At 35.5% G+C, this 17425-nt stretch overlaps 1 protein-coding gene across 1 annotated transcript in view; it reads left to right on the top strand.

Annotated features, from left to right (window-relative positions):
- The first annotated feature begins 12875 nt into the window (after positions 1–12875).
- Positions 12876–17425, top strand: part of LOC145692065 (uncharacterized) — a 49415-nt gene continuing 44865 nt past the window's right edge. The window contains exon 1 of the mRNA XM_081767355.1: positions 12876–12932. Within this exon, the coding sequence (XP_081623481.1) occupies positions 12879–12932 (54 nt within the window). The 5' untranslated portion in view covers positions 12876–12878. The remainder of the gene's footprint in view (positions 12933–17425) is intronic.

Raw genomic sequence — 17425 nt, 5'->3', positions numbered from 1 at the left:
AGACACTGATTCATTTGGTTGTGTCTTCTGATATTGAAAAATGTAACAAATAAAAGAAAATATTTGACTCGTTTTATAATGAGCACACAAGATGGCACTTGGTGTTAGATCTTACTAGAAGTGTTCCGTTTTATGAAATGTTTATTTGTACGTTTAAAGTATTTTTTAAGGTAAGAATCTTATCACGAAATAGATATATTGTTTGACCATTTTTCGTGTTAGATTTCATATTTTATTTAAATATTAATTTACATTTAAGGAAATATATTTTGAGATGAAACTTGCGCAGAACGCCATAAAGCGTTGTTGCCAAATTTGTGCGCTTACTGTAGTAGTCACGATAAGAAAATTCCTGGATTGTAGCGTTGCAGTTCAAGAAGCGGGACCTAGCTGTGAATTGCGGTAAGGGTCGAAAAACTAATTCCTCCAGTAAGTATCCAAGCATAATTCCATGATTACTCTCTTTATTATCTCGTATCAGTAAACACTCGACACTATCTGGCAACGCCGCACTATTCAAGCAGCGTTTAGCATATCACCGAGAACACCTAGTGATCCACCTTAACATGCGATGCCCAATGTAGCTGATTCTCATGTAAACATAAATATTTGAAAATCCACTATTAATTAATGAAATTTCTTTACTATTTTGGTGCATACAGTTTATTTTCTTTATTACAAATCCACGCGCGTTTTTATGGTATTTTGTCAACGGATAAGTACACATATTCATCTTGACTCATGTGACGGCTTGTCAATTTTCAATTTTTCAGATCATTTATCCAAATTTTTCTTGCCAAATTTGTATTCAATTTCAATACAATAGACTATATGTAGAAATAGTACTTAGTATAAGGCAGGGCTGGATTAACTCATCTGGAGGCCCGGGGTTAGAAAAATGTGTGACTCTGATGACTTTACCTAATACATTTCTATAAAAGTACAGTGAGAAAGATAAGGGAATATATTTCATATTTTTGCTCATATTTTATTTTATGATAATGATCGTATGCTTTTCTTCTTTTTAGACAACCAGTTCAGATTTTTATCAGAGTGGAGGCCCCTGTCAACCTGGAGGCCCGGGGCTATAGTACCCTAAGCCCCTCCTTTAATCTGACCCTGGCATAAGGCCATATTTTGGCCATGCGTTTTAGTATAAGGTACATATGATATAAAATGTCTCAGTTTCTTCTATCAATTAGACAGATATGATTCGCTCTACACTACACGACAAAATTATTATGAAAAATGGACCTCTTGTACATTTTCTTTTCGCATTAGCTGCATGAATTGTTCCTACATTTTGCTTTCGTAAGGAGACAGACCAAAATCACACTGACCACCGCTAGTACTTTCGTACTAGATCTAGTATCTTTTATAATATTTTAGTCTTCTAATACGTTCATCAACAAATCTAGTACCTTTCTCCTTCTCTTTCTTTTCTCATAAATACATTTGGGAGAGAAAAAGAAATCTAATGAAAATTTGACAATGCATGAAAATTTCACTGTTCCTGATAACATTTTCTATCCGTTTTTATCAACAGTGGTATTTACAAGAGTGGACGTGGGACATAGGTATCGTCCGGTCGCCTAATATTACCTATTTGGTGATCCGTTTAAACAGTAAGTTATTAAAGAATTAAAACTCGACTTACCAATAAGCCCATTTTATGATATTTCTTGTTTTTACTAGACATCCTCTATATTTGTCGTACTTGTGTTGCTTTAGTTGTCTTACAGTGAGTTTTAATACAACAATAAGCAGGGTTTCTCTAAGAAATTTTAGTTTGGGTGTGTAAAGTCAAAATTGGGAGGGTGTAAGAGGTTTTCTTGGTTTGTATCGAATTTTGACCCTAAAAAATTTAAAGATGGTTGTTCTTTCAAGAATGTGGGGTCACTCCCCCATCCACAGGAGAAGGGGAGCTGCCGGAAACATTCTAATAAGATTTTTTTTAAAATGCAATAAATAGGGTAAAACGGGAGCAGATAAAATTTTAGTACCTTTTCCTCAGATCTAGTACTTTTTTCTGCATAGGTTAGTACGAAATATTTTTGCTGGGTAGTCATACTGGAACAAGTTCTGTGGATATGTCGTGCTTGAGAGATGTGAAGCTCATATTTAACGTGACACTGTATCTCCATGAGATTCGACGATGTATCAAACTCGACTCAAAAGTTGCAAATCAAGATTGCGGCTCCTTCTTGAGATCTATACGTCTATTTTGTTTTCATTTTACAAATGGTACTTGACTAATGAATTTGCATATTGTCAGCATTTCTTTCTTCCTGAAAAGAAAACAGAAGGAATAGTTGATTAACGATCCTGGAAATTTCAACTTCAAGAAGAAGTTATTGTAGTGAAAATTGACTCTTTATTAAACTTTTAAATTGAGTATCCCAATTTTTCCTTTTCCTTTTATGAACCAGTATTCAATTGTCGTTTTGATGATAAAATCAACATTTTTTTTGCAACAGAACAACAATCTCCACTGGGATTCTGAAGTTCAAGATTGTTCGTCCACATGGTCATTGTTGGTGGGCTCCGATTTACCCGACCTCACAAGTCAGTTTCAGGGCTAAACAATCCACATGGGAAGAACCTATCATACAATCAAATTTTTCATTTTTACTACAGTCTTCCGACAACCCAGAAGACAAGGCCAGACTGATCGCTGCATCGTCCATTGAGGCAGGTGCTTGGCTCAAAGCTTTGCCCTCACGTCCTCTAGGCCTTCACCTGAATGATGAATCTTTTAGAATAGCAATTGCGTTAAGACTGGGAGCAGATATTTGCGAACCCCATAAATGCCAAGCGTGCAAAAATCCTGTTGACAAAAAAGGACTACATGGTCTCTCCTGCATAAAAAGCACAGGTAGACATCCTCGACACTCGAGCTGCAACGACATCATTATGAGAGCACTCATCTCCGCAGGTGTACCGGCAATAAGGGAGCCAAATGGCTGTAGTAGAACAGATGGAAAAAGACCAGACGGGATGTCCTTAATTCCTTGGAAGAAAGGTAAAGCCTTAATTTGGGACTTCACATGCACAGACACTTTTGCACCTTCCAACCTTCCTATCTCTTCAATCCAGGCGAGCAAGGCAGCAGGTCGGAAAGAGATAGAGAAAAGAAGAAAATACAACAACCTTATGGAAAAATATCAATTCGTACCAGTTTCAGTTGAATCCGGTGGCTCGTGGGGAAGGGAAGGCCTAAACTTCATAAAGGAAGTAGGAAAGCGCATCACACAGTTATCCGGTGATGAAAGGGCAACCAGCTTCCTAATTCAAAGAATAAGCATGGCGGTGCAGAGAGGTAATGTAGCTTCAATACTAGGAACCATACCTCCTGGTAAAGCACTGGAAGAGATTTTCTTTCTTTAAAAACAAGAGTAATGTGTCCATATTGTTGTATACTAATTATTTTTCATTGTTATTCATTATTGTTTCAACTGCAACAATGTAATTTTAATTTACAACTGATGTATTAGGTAAAAAAAATATACCAATAATAAAATTCAATTAGAAATCGAAGTGCCTATTAAGTATTATGGTTTTAGTATGTGTATAATTGAAATGCTTTTTAAAGCAGGTTTCTCATTACTTCGTCACACTCAAAATGTTCAATAAATTTTAGAAAATGTATTTCATTTTCACGTTTCATTAGACACATTTTGCCTACTAAATGTTCCACAGTTCTTTTTCGTTTATGAAAATGTAAAATTCTGAAAATTGCCTGAAAAATATCTTTTACATTCAAGATTATAAAGCTGGAAAACAATTAATCATTTGCTAGCGAATTTAGGATATTACAGAATTTAATTATTCTACTATAATGGAAGTGTTTGCCAAAATGTGTCAACAAGAAATCGAATCACATAGGACATTAAAAATGTCTTGTTTTAAAACTCGTAATAAGCATTAGCTGAAAAAAAAATACCTTCTTAAGAATAATGATCGAAATAAATTTGTTCTGCACCGTTTCATAAATCATCATTTGTTTATCGAATAACAAATGTCTTGAAGCATTAAGTGTCAGAAAAATATAGCGATTTCATGACGGAACCGAAATCGGTAATTCCAACTCACCGACTGCCTTAGAATTTGTACAAATGTTGATTCATTTGGGTGGACAAATTACGTCTAACAAGCCAGGGTTTGAAATATATAGTTATAGGATGACTCTAAAATATTTTCCCTGTGCCAAGTTTTTTTAAAAGAAAATCATTTATTATAAAATCACACTGAAAATATTTAAATTATAAAATTATATTTATATGTATCTTTGTTTACGAAACAAGTGTTTATAGACAGTATCTTGAATCCTTTAGGAACAGCATCAGGGACCAAACAAGTGGACGTTCTGAATCATTTAAGCGTATGATTCGGTATTGAACGACAGTTGACAAATTCAAATGAGGCTTATAAACCACACCTGTTCTCTCCATCTAGATGCTGTTTTTATGTACCACAACGGAACAATTTGCTGTGTGTTTATATACCAAGCCCGTACCTAAAGATATAAGATTTAACACACTTTCACTCTCAAAGATTAAACTTTAGTACTTCCTCACATAGTGCAACATGTCCACGCACAAAATTTGGTTCCATTCATGCTCCAGAACATTCACTATCGCAGTACAAGGTTTAACCATAATGCAATTGTGACACAATTTCCCTTAAATTTCATTGGCATTTTCCTGTCATGGGACAATATTTTGAAGCCCTAAAGTCTCTCTATGATTATACCGCAAAGAGCCTAGAAATGTCCCATATATATCCTGTGAGAAATCCTATTTCTGCAATATAAGTGGAGGTCTGAATTTCCGCATAGAGTCCACGCAACACCCACTGACAAAAAATAAAAAATCTCGTACACAAGGAGGAGCAAGCTAGACCCATAAGCTTTCATTGTTGGGACATTTTTTTTATTATTGAAAATGCTACAATCAAACTTGAGAATGGTAAATTTTGGAAAGAATGATAAATATGAGAGAGAATGATAAATTTGGGATAGAATAGTAAATGGGGGGGGGCATAACTTATTTTTAAGGAGTTTCATTTACCAACATTCTTTTACATATTTACTCTGTTCGTGTGTCCGTTTCCCCAGGGAACAGAAAAATAACTCAAGAATTACTTGATGAATCACCATCAATTTTGACCAGGGTGTACAGGGTCATAAGCTAGGAAGAGCTTAATGACGAGGGGGCAATTCGAATCATAAATGATAGAAATCAACCATTTCGAATTTTTCCATTGATCACAATAGAGAAACAGGGTAACAAATCAGGAAGATATAAAGACAGATCGTCAGACACTATTCATTTTCTTTTAGGTTTATCGCTATAAACCAAAAACGACGAAGCTTCAGATAGTCTCGGTCTCGTCTCAATTGTTAAATAGTTATCTCGATCTCGGTCTCGTCTCGTTTTTGCACTCGTCTCTATCAACAGATGCTTGTCTCGATCTCAGTCTCGAGGGTTCAATCTTGAGCTCGTATCGATAGCCTCCAAATAAATTGTATGAAAATTTAAAATGTGTAAGTAGTAATGTTATAGCTTGTTCTTTGCACTTTTCTCATTTTTTAAATTCATTCTTGACCGAAGAATTACTGTATGTCACGTACCCCTTTATAGTTAAGTGGTTAACGTTCGTGGTTTATAATTGTGTGTCCTTGGGTTCAGTGCTCATGGTGTCAAACCTTAATAACACCCTATTAATGATCCACATCTCATTTTAAGCTATAAATCTTGTCTCATATAGTCTCAGTACTGGCTACACAATTAAATTCTAATTAATCAATTGTCAACTCCAATACTGTTTTTGGGTGCTTTTTTTTTTTTTTTTTTTGAATCAATGTTATTTAATTCCACATACCAGATAAAGCTATTGATAGCAGTAAGAGTGTATTTAATCGGATCTAAATTCAATTTTTACAATTTCTCATGTATTATCTGTTACATTTGTCTTTCACTGATGTGTTCATCACATAAAATCACGTACATTATCTTAATGCGTATCAACTCCAGTCAATACCGAAGTTATGGAAATATAAAACCGTACTGTACTTGGGCCAAACCCAATTGGAGACCATACATACATCTTTTCTCAATTGCAGCTATTCAACTAAAAATGGAAATTAAGGATATTACAGAGTAAACATGAGAATACGATTCCTTATTTCATGAATGTAGAAAAGTTTGTTTGGCAGTTAAGTAATACTAAATTGACTATTTCTATTATTAGTCGTATTTATTTAATTCAGCAGAAATAAAATTTCTGTTTCATATTCTATGATTAGAAAAATCATTTTGAATTATAGATTACAGAAGTGTTTCTCAACCTTCTTTGGCCGACGAAACACTTTACTGAACGCCATGGGCGCCCGGTCCCCCTGGCTCACGAAAATGTATATGTAATATAGCAAACCACGTATATTAAATACCAGACGTAATATAGCAACCATGGACATGGGCTCCGCTAGAAAATTTTCTTCGGGCGTCCCTGCTGATGTCATACTTGCTTGATTTTTTTTAAGGTTTAGTAGTGTAACCCTGTAAGTTTCTTCAAAGTAGTGACACTGTGTAATACTAAGCATTTTCGCAGAACACAGAACAAGTAATTTCACAACTAATATCGGGATTCTATCTCAAACTACAAAATGAAATGAAATGAAATCTTACGGTTGTGCAATTCTAAAGGAGATGGTGATGAGAAATGAATGAGATGGTGGAATGAAGGAGAACCCGGATAACACCCTCACAAACGATGTTTCCCTGCTACAAAGTTTACTTGGCGTGAGCTGGATCGAACCAAGGACCCCATGCACCAGAGGTGAACCCTCTAGCATTCAGTCAATAACTCAAACTGCAATCTACGTACATGTAAAGGCAGAGAGGCAAAGAGAATGTGTGCTTTTATGGTTTGCCAGTTCCGAAAAACATTTTTTAATACTGTATTAATATATACTTTGTTACATATTTTAAATATAAAGTGCTTGTTACTAGCTCTCACCAATTCTTTGGTTCAATTTGATGATCTTTTTCCTTACATGATCTTGATCTATATTATTCCAAAATTTATACTCCTGCTCTCCTCCAATCTGAAGATTTAAATTTGAGTTTCAATCCTTTCGTTTTCATTTTTTTCTTTTTAAATGATAAGACGATACCTCTTCTATTTTGTGCAACACATGCTCAAAACAAAACATTTTTCGACTGCTTTTCTCATTCCTCTATGGCTGCAATGAGAATAACGCTTCCCAGTAAAACAAATAAGACCATTCTCGGGCTCCTTTTTCAGAAAGTGTACTTCCCCCTTGCCCACGAAAGAGTTAAAGGAAAGTTGGATCATTACATATAAGAGATTTCCCCCTTGCCCACGAAAGAGTTAAAGGAAAGTTGGATCATTACATATAAGAGATTTCCCCCTTTGCCCACGAAAGAGTTAAAGGAAAGTTGGATCATTACATATAAGAGTTTTCCCCCTTGCCCACGAAAGAGTTAAAGAAAAGTTGGATCATTACATATAAGAGATTTTCCCCTTGCCCACGAAAGAATTAAAGGAAAGTTGGATCATTACATATAAGAGATTTCCTCCTTGCCCACGAAAGAGTTAAAGGAAAGTTGGATCATTACATATAAGAGATTTCCCCCTTGCCCACGAAAGAGTTAAAGGAAAGTTGGATCATTACATATAAGAGATTTCCCCCTTGCCCACGAAAGAGTTAATGGAAAGCTGGATCATTACATATAAGAGATTTTCCCCTTGCCCACGAAAGAGTTAAAGGAAAGTTGGATCATTACATATAAGAGATTTCCCCCTTTGCCCACGAAAGAGTTAAAGGAAAGTTGGATCATTACATATAAGAGATTTCCCCCTTGCCCACGAAAGAGTTAAAGGAAAGTTGGATCATTACATATAAGAGATTTCCCCCTTTGCCCACGAAAGAGTTAAAGGAAAGTTGGATCATTACATATAAGAGTTTTCCCCCTTGCCCACGAAAGAGTTAAAGGAAAGTTGGATCATTACATATAAGAGATTTCCCCCTTGCCCACGAAAGAGTTAATGGAAAGCTGGATCATTACATATAAGAGATTTCCCCCTTGCCCACGAAAGAGTTAAAGGAAAGTTGGATCATTACATATAAGAGATTTCCCCCTTTCCCAAGAAAGAGTTAAAGGAAAGTTGGATCATTACGTATAAGAGATTTCCCCCTTGCCCACGAAAGAGTTAAAGGAAAGTTGGATCATTACATATAAGAGATTTCCCCCTTGGCCACGAAAGAGTTAAAGGAAAGTTGGATCATTACATATAAGAGATTTTCCCCTTGCCCACGAAAGAGTTAAAGGAAAGTTGGATCATTACATATAAGAGATTTCCTCCTTGCCCACGAAAGAGTTAAAGGAAAGTTGGATCATTACATATAAGAGATTTCCCCCTTGCCCACGAAAGAGTTAAAGGAAAGTTGGATCATTACATATAAGAGATTTCCCCCTTGCCCACGAAAGAGTTAATGGAAAGCTGGATCATTACATATAAGAGATTTCCCCCTTGCCCACGAAAGAGTTAAAGGAAAGTTGGATCATTACATATAAGAGATTTCCCCCTTGCCCAAGAAAGAGTTAAAGGAAAGTTGGATCATTACGTATAAGAGATTTCCCCCTTGCCCACGAAAGAGTTAAAGGAAAGTTGGATCATTACATATAAGAGATTTCCCCCTTGGCCACGAAAGAGTTAAAGGAAAGTTGGATCATTACATATAAGAGATTTCCCCCTTGCCCACGAAAGAGTTAAAGGAAAGTTGGATCATTACGTATAAGAGAAGCTGTAGTAAAATAACAAGAATTTTTAAAACATATTCTACGCTGTTTAATTTGGGTAAAATGTGGGTAAAATATTGTTGGGAGGTTGAAACCTCGTGTCTTTACTTTACAAAATTACGTTTCGGAATATATTCATAACATGTTCTTTGAGTAATTGAACTAACTGGAAAAAGAAAAAAATATATATTCAATTTCAACTCAAAATTGTGTGCTGTTTAAAACACTGTCGATATACCACATGATCAGAGGTGGCGTGCTTCCCTTTTTGTCTTGTGTGTACGCTCATTACTAGAGTTACACAAAGGAAATAGTTCCAACTTATGAAACGTAACAATGCACGCAATTTGAGTAAATATCATTTCATTTTTATTTTTATTTTTTTGTTTTGCTAATATTCGAGACTAGTAAGTCTCGTCTCGAAATTCCGAGACTAAGCCTGCTCTCGAAATTCCGAGACTGATGAGACTAAGCATCGTCTCGGAATTTCGACACTAGATGAGACTAAGCTTAATATCCACTCTTGCACTGAGAAAAATCCATTCTCCGGACGTCGGTATAGTGTATAAATATACGGTATCCTCCTGCTTACTACAGAAATCAGTACGGAGCAATCGTCATCCGTATGCTCCATAGGCACTGCCCTTAGATGTTACACCATGCCGTTGCAGGATGTCTGACATCTAACCGTTTTCCGTATATCACATGCATATACTTATGTTACCATCGTCAGCTATATGTTATATACGTCCATTTGTATGTGAGATCCTGACCGCCTACATTGTTTAATACGGAAAGTACGTATCGATGGAACACTTATACAGAAAGTATTATAAAACATGCGTTTTCAGTTATACGTCTGCTGTACGTTAAGTTCAAAAACTACAGGAATTACGCATGTAACCTATCTTTTTTAAATGAAATGAAATGAAATGAAATCTTTGAATTTTACGTCCCATGGTTATGCCGGTTAGGCTAAAGGAGACGGTGATTATGAGAAATGAATGAAATGGTGGAATGAAGAAAGTGGGAGGAAACGGGAGAACCCCGAGAAAACCCACGCACACGGTGTTTGTCCATTGGCGTTAAGCAAAGATAAATAAATAAATAAATAAATAAAATTTAACCAAGGATAGGAATGAAGAAAGATACCAGAGTTACATCAAAGTATCATCAAATGTTTTGTATTGAATTTGCTACTGTGAGGGAGTAAAACTGAGATCTTTTTCGGAAAAGCTTTGAAAGCGAGATTTTTTCAATTTGTGAGTATAAATTTTAAAAAAAAAAAAAAAAGTATATAGCTGAAACGAAAATCCGACACCCAACTGTTTGGGTCACTGTGTCAAAGGCATTAAAATAATAAACAGAAGACATTCGATTTTCGCTCAGACCATTTGTATCATTTCACCATTAATATAATTACCTCTAATCGTTCCTTATCGATTATTTCAGACAAAGAGCAGAACAATGAAAAATAAAACAGAAAAATTGAATTAATGAAATAAACGAAAGTCCAAGAAAAAGTTTTTGAGATAGAAGGAAGAAAAGAACAATTAATGTAAAGGTAAAGGAGACCTCCATTTGGAACGGCTGGACTAAGGGTAAGGTTCCATAGTTATTAGGTTTCGGTTCACACAGAAGACAAGGTAAATTACACCACCCTCTATCCATGTTTACTCTCCTGGTTTTCTCAGGGTAGTTGAACTCCTGAGTCACATTGGAACCAGTGATGACGAAAGCTTTAATTTCTTGCGGGGGGTAGCAAGCAGAGATATAGAGACTTTTGGGGGTCTAGCTTTCTTTTACTGTTATAAATAATAGTTTTGTATTGTTTGACCATCAGGGGGGCCAGTAGCGGACGCGGCTACTGGGAGCGCTCCGACCCTCTTGCCCTCAACTAGGTCACTGTTTGGAATGAAGAAGAACAAGAATTTCATTCTGTTCTTAATAATAATAATAATAATAATAATAATAATAATAATAATAATAATAATAATAATAATACACTCACAGATTTTGAATTCTTAAATGGTCCTATTGGTGGATCTAAAGGTAAAATCCAAGTCAAAAATAATACAAATATCCATTCCTTAATGTACAAACGCTTCCCCGCTGCCGAACTATTACAGTATTATAAAACAATTTTTGTACATTTTGATATAACAAAATTATTGTATTAGCTAGATCCTCAAGTTTATGGTTTTGTAATACCGCGCGTTCAACGCCCATTAAACTTAAGCAGTTCAGAATTGAAATTATTAATTCATATTTTAGTAATTTCAATTTAGGAAAAGAACAATATTACTAACCTGAGGTTACTAACCATCACTAAAAGAAAAATTACCTGAAAACCGAAATAAAACATGATTAACGACATATTTAGCATTCCTAACGACAGTATGAATATAACAAGACGAAACTAAAGGTTGTTGACATAATTCTATTTTCTTCTCATACTATTTTTATAAAATACTTTAGATAACATTATAGGATTACATAACTTTTTAACCTGTTCATGTCAAATACTGAAAATTTTCTTTGGTTTCTCTAACTAATTAACTTTATGGCCTATGAAACCCAGAGGTTCAATACCGCGTTCACAAAAGCTCTCCATTGACTTCTTTCTTTAGCCAACTGGATCCAGTTTCTACTTTGTATTCCTATTTCTGCGAGATCCGTCTTAATATTGTCCTCCCATCTGAGGCCTAAATCTTCCCAATGGTCGTTTTCGGACTTGATTTGCAGTTAAAACTTTGAAAGCGTTCATATTTTTTTCCATTCTGGTTTCATGACTTGCCCACCTGAATCTCCTAGATTTGATGATTGTAACAATGTTTGGTGAAGTGTATAAATTATGGAGTTCCTCGTTATGAAATTTCCGTCGTTCCCCGTTCCTTTTGGGTCGAAATATTTGTCTCAAGATTTTATTCTCAAATATTTTCAGTCAACGTTCTTCCGGCAGATTGAGGAGCCATGTTTTGCAACCATACACAACAACAGGCATGATCTCTCTATTAAATAAAAATATTAAAAGAATGAGGCCCCCGTCAGGGACCTTGTTCGTCTTCATCTTGAAATACCCTCGTTTAAATGTCTCATTTTTTTCGCCTTCCTAAAATTCCAATGACATTACATCATATAAACCCTTGTAGATATATTTGGATTGCATGTGGATTTTTTTTTAAACAAAGTTGAAATGTGTTTCAGATTTTTAACTTTTTTTCTCCCTAATACTGTAATTAGATATGCACTCTTTGCTTCTAAAGCTACTAATAGTATTTCTTTAAAATAAGTACAAATAATTTATAGCACCATAATCCATAGTAGTATATAATAAAACTCTCAAAGATTCTTATCACATTGCCTTTGTTTAATCATCAAAGTCAGGGTCAAAAGTTTACCTCACTTCCCTTAGAACGATACTTATTGCAACTATCAAAGAGTTGTTCCAAACCGGAAATTCTACTTTTTTTCCCCTTGTAGGCGCATAAAGTGAAAATCTGAAATCAATTTGTAGCCAATGAACATCAGTTTCTGTTATCTTTTAGCATTAACGTATAGCACTAATCTATATGAAAAAGAACTTACAATTTTTCAGTCCAAAAGTCATTCGTTATTCAAGTATACTTTTTAACGTCTAATTTAACATAATTTAAATTTAATTTCCTGTATTTTATTATGTATTTTATTACAAAATATTACAGGAAATATAAAGCAATTGTATCATCAATTCTTCCTTTTCCGGAATGTGACTTCATTAGCCTACATTTTATAGAGGGGGGGAATATATTACGGTTCGTATAGAAATGAAATCACATCTCTGATGCAAAAAATTATCGAGGATGCATAAAAATGTATTTTGAAAGAATATGTTTTCTGAAAAACTTTTATTTTTGTCCCTTTTACCCTTAAGCTTCAAAATGTTTTACAAGAACGAGTCATTTCCGTTAGTTCGTAGCCTGAAAAAGTAAGGCCATTCATTGCATTTGGCAATGTATATAAGTGCTCTTTATTCACAAGTGTGACACATTTCGAATCGTCCTCGTCACGATGAAGATGATCATGTTCTACGTCATCGTTGTGTTTGCGGCATCCGTCGCATATGTGAGTAAGCAATAACAGCTCTTATACATATTTTTCTAAGTAACATTACGTAACATAATTTTAGAAAAACAAGTACTTTTCATCTTTTTTACTGCACTAAAGATACATTTGTAAATAGTTATAGTTCAGAAATCTCTAGTTCATATGATACACTAGTTGGAATACCCGTTCTTCGCACGGGATAAATATTTTTACGGAAAATATTTGAAAGATATATACGGACTCTCTTTTCTCCCTTAGGATGCCTATTCGAATCTAAGCGAAACGAAGAAGGTTCAGTTCCACTTAATGTTCAAAAATCCATTTCGAACGGCTTAGACACTTTCCCACTTGAGGTAACGTTTCAAACGAAATGACGTGCTAAAATAGGGACACTGTACTCTCCTGGACTCAAATCTGTGCGGTACTGGGTTCGATTCCAAGCTGATGCTTCCTAAATTTCGGCGTCCACCCAGCGTCGTGAGGCAAATCTGGGGGTCGCGCAAATAAAAGACATGACGGTTACTACGTCTGCAAACTTCCCGATACTCCTGTTAGAGTGCTGACCCCGTGTCCGTCACTAGTCTGGACTTAGTTCAATTAGTTGCTAACAGATGGTGTTCTGGCGGCTCAAGCCCACTTAAAAGGTTGTTACGGCAAATTAAGTGCTAATAAAAAGCATTTTTTTACAAAATATGAACCGTCATTATACCACCGGCAGCCATATTATTCATAAATCCATGACTACACATACATTGCCAACACTTTATTGTTTTCCCCCACCTCGATCTTCTGCGCCCTTTGTTCTGTGTACTTTTCACTCCCACATTTCTTGTTGCAGATGGCCATTTAGCAATCGAGGCTTACTGAGACTGAGGTTCATTGTTCTGAAAAGAGGATCACGCTAACTAATCTCAATCAGGTTCACACCAGATCAATCTTGCAGTTATTCAATTGGGTTCATGCTCACTGATGGCTCGAGCTCGCAATCCTCAATTCTACTCGCATTTTCTCGTACTTGCGCTCTGACTAACCTCACTGTGACATCACTAACCACCTTATATTGTAACTTCCCGACTAACTCTTTATTCAGAAAATACCTACATATTCAAGTGCTGCAGTCCAAGGTGTACTATTCAGTATACAAGTTATTTACTAAAAATGAGCGAAGACGTGTTTCAATGTTTCAAATGTGACAAGGGCAGTACAAATTTCTATTGTTATATTAGACTAGTTAAAATGCCCGTTTTTAGCGTGGAAAGAATAATATTTGCGCAAAATATTCGAAAATAAAACAACTGAGTAGAACAAATAACGAGCAACGCTTTTGGCGTTTCTTCTGTCTAAAAAGACCATTGTTCCAACGAGGAGAGTAGGTTTATGGATGGTGTTTGAACCCCTTTCCCCGGTACAATAACCATTTCAACGAAATGTTACCCTTATTTTCTAGGCAACCGAAATTGTCCTTAGTTGAGAAGTGTTGCCTAATCTCTTAGGGGCTATCGTTAAACGTAACCCCCTTTCCTCCCCCATCTTTAGTTTTGTTAAAAATGTCTAATCCTATTAACTCAATGGCCTATGATACCCGGAGCTTCAATGCCGCGTTCACAAAAACCCTCCATTGACTTCTGTCATTAGCCAATTGGATCCAGTTTCTACTTTGTATTCCTATTTCTGCGAGATCAATCTTAATATTATCCGCCCATCTGAGCCTAGGTCTCCCTAATGATCATTTTTCGACTGGATTTCCAATTTCCTTCCATTCTGGCTACATGACCTACCCATCTGAGCCTGTAGACTTGAATACCTTAACAATGTTAGGTAAAAGGTATAAATTATGCAGTTCCTCGTTATGAACTTTCTGCCATTCCCCATTACCGTTCCTCTTGTCTTATCCTACAGTAATGTATTTCAAATTGTACGTCATATATGTGCCAAGTTTGGTTTAAATTGTTCCACGTTCTCCACGGTAATGATGGAAGATACATACATACATGCGTTTTTATATAACTCTTCTATGTGTAAAATAACAAGTCCTGAATAAGTGGGTAATTGATCAAATTCAGGCCAAAACGCTTAAGTTAGGAACATGGAATTCAGAGAACGCATCGGACATATGACATAAGGTACAATTGAGGAAATTATTTTTGAAAATTCGACGACCAAGGGCGGTGACAGGGGTGACAGTTATTATAATAAGATAATCATACCTCGAAATTACTTAACGTCGGATACATGAAATTTGGAATTTCGAGTTTTTATTTAAAACTAGATTCAATTAGCCGCTTTGCTGCGTTAAATGAAGAAACATTAGAAATATGTTCCCTTAGTAGTCACTTTTTGCTATTACTGACACGTTCTCTGATAGACTATGTTTTTTGTCTTGCATTTTTCAACCAGAATATATACATTTTCGGGATTTCCAATTTGAGACATTGCCACATAAAATTGGCCGTGGGAGAAGCAAGATGTTCTCTTTCACCTCACCTCCTCTCCTGCAAGTTGCGAGGCCAAATTTGAATTTAAAAGACATCGGAAGTGTCACTGTTAGTCTCAGCGACTCCGAAAAATATGGATTTGACACTAATATCGGTCATTTTCGATCTTTTATATATATATATATATATCCCTCCCCTAAGTTGCGTCGTGAAAGTGAAATGATAAATACCATCTTATGCACGAACCTCATCTATGTTGAAAATTTGTTCGAGATCGAGCGGGTGGTTCAAGAGTTATTAAGTCACAAACACAGTGACACAGTTTTATATATAGATATTAGTACAATTATTACATACACATATTTCAGCGCTTTTTGTAGAAAAAAATTGTCCTAGCAGGCAAGAAATACGTGGGAAGAAAGAAAGGTGGTAGTTTTTAATTATTATAATAAGATGCCCATATCTCAGAATCCCTTAAGATTAGACGTGAAATTTGATGTTTTTCATCTAAAAGATTAATCTAAGTTTCAGCGTATTTAAATATTTGACTAGATAAGAAGGGAGGGGCTGTTTCCTAAAGATGACCATAAGAGACGTTTGAATTTGATGCGGGACTTCGAATTGAAACAAAAACTATATGAAAAGGTGAAGAAAGAAGAACAATAAATAATGCCCTCAGTAACGTGTAGAGGCATTTGCTGGTATAGAATAATGTTGTATTTCCATGCGAAGAAAACACATATTCTGATAGTAATAACAAGTCATTAAAATCAAACAAAATATTTAAGTTTCAAAGAAATAAACTTGTCGTTTGTTTGAAGTATTGTAATAGACATGATATCGTTTCTATTCAGTGTCATTTTGCTTTCGTGCATTTTATGACACTAAACTTGATGACCATCAAATAGTGTGTTTAATTGTATGTTGTCGAGATGGCACCTGTAATTACAGTAATGCACGGTCAGTTTCTTATATTTCATTGTCTTCCTTTTATCAGAGATCATCTCCATTAATCTGATTGAAATTACTCCTTTACGTTGCTATAAGCTGAAACTAATCAATTATGTTTTTTCTGACTGTATTCTCGTGATTAAATGTCATTTTTACAGCTAATGGTTAGAAAGGAACTGTTATGAGGGTGGCATAAAAATCGGAAGTTTAGACTTATTAACAGTCAAAAAATAATGCAGAAAGTGAACATGTATTAATTTATTATTGAAAGTTTCACGCAATATTTCATCGCATGTTACGGAACTACGATATACTTCTAAACTATGCGAAACTCAATGTTGAAACTCAAGCGCCCCACCTTGCCCCCCCCTGATGGGCGCCCTTGGTCGCAGATACTTACAGATGAAACCTGTTCTTGGGGCGATATCAAAAACCGTTTATTCCTATGTCTAACAATATTACTACACTGTATAGAAACCAATAATGAAACTAGTGCCAGTTGTACTAGTTTACAATACTTATAGCTTCAGTAGAAGAATCCGAACTGAGATGAAACTTATTATTGTCACGATGAACTAACTAACTAACCCTATGGCCTACGGAACCCGGAGGCTCAACGCCGCGTTCACAAAAGCTCTCCACTAACTTCTGTCCTAAGTCAACTAGATCTAGTTCTTACTTTACATCCCTATAACTACGAGATCCATCTTGATATTGTTCTCCTATCTGCGCCTAGGTCTTCATAATAGTCGTTTTCCGATTGGATTTCCAGTCAAAACTTTGAAAATATTCCTATTTTCATCCATTCTGGCTACATGATATGGCAACTTGAGACTCGTAGACTTGATGGTAAATGACCTTGACAATGATTGGTAAATGGTATAAATTATTCAGTTCCTCGTTATGAAGTTTCCGCCATTGCCCCTTCCCATTCCTTTGGGTTCGAATATTCGTCTCAGGATTTTGTTCTCAAATAGTTTCAGTCTGCATTTTTCCCTCAATGTAAGCGACCATATTTCACAACCATACAGCACAATAATATGATTACCGTTTTATATATTTTGAGTTCGACAATATTCGCGACAACAAAAGCTTTTGAAGTGAATAATAGCACAAATTCCCTGC

Source organism: Thermobia domestica, chromosome 8, assembly GCF_964235325.1.
Source record: "Thermobia domestica chromosome 8, izTheDome1.hap1.1, whole genome shotgun sequence".
NCBI classification, from domain to species: Eukaryota; Metazoa; Arthropoda; class Insecta; order Zygentoma; family Lepismatidae; genus Thermobia; species Thermobia domestica.
Note: the sequence above shows the minus strand (reverse complement) of the source record. Positions and strands in the feature narration are given on the sequence as shown.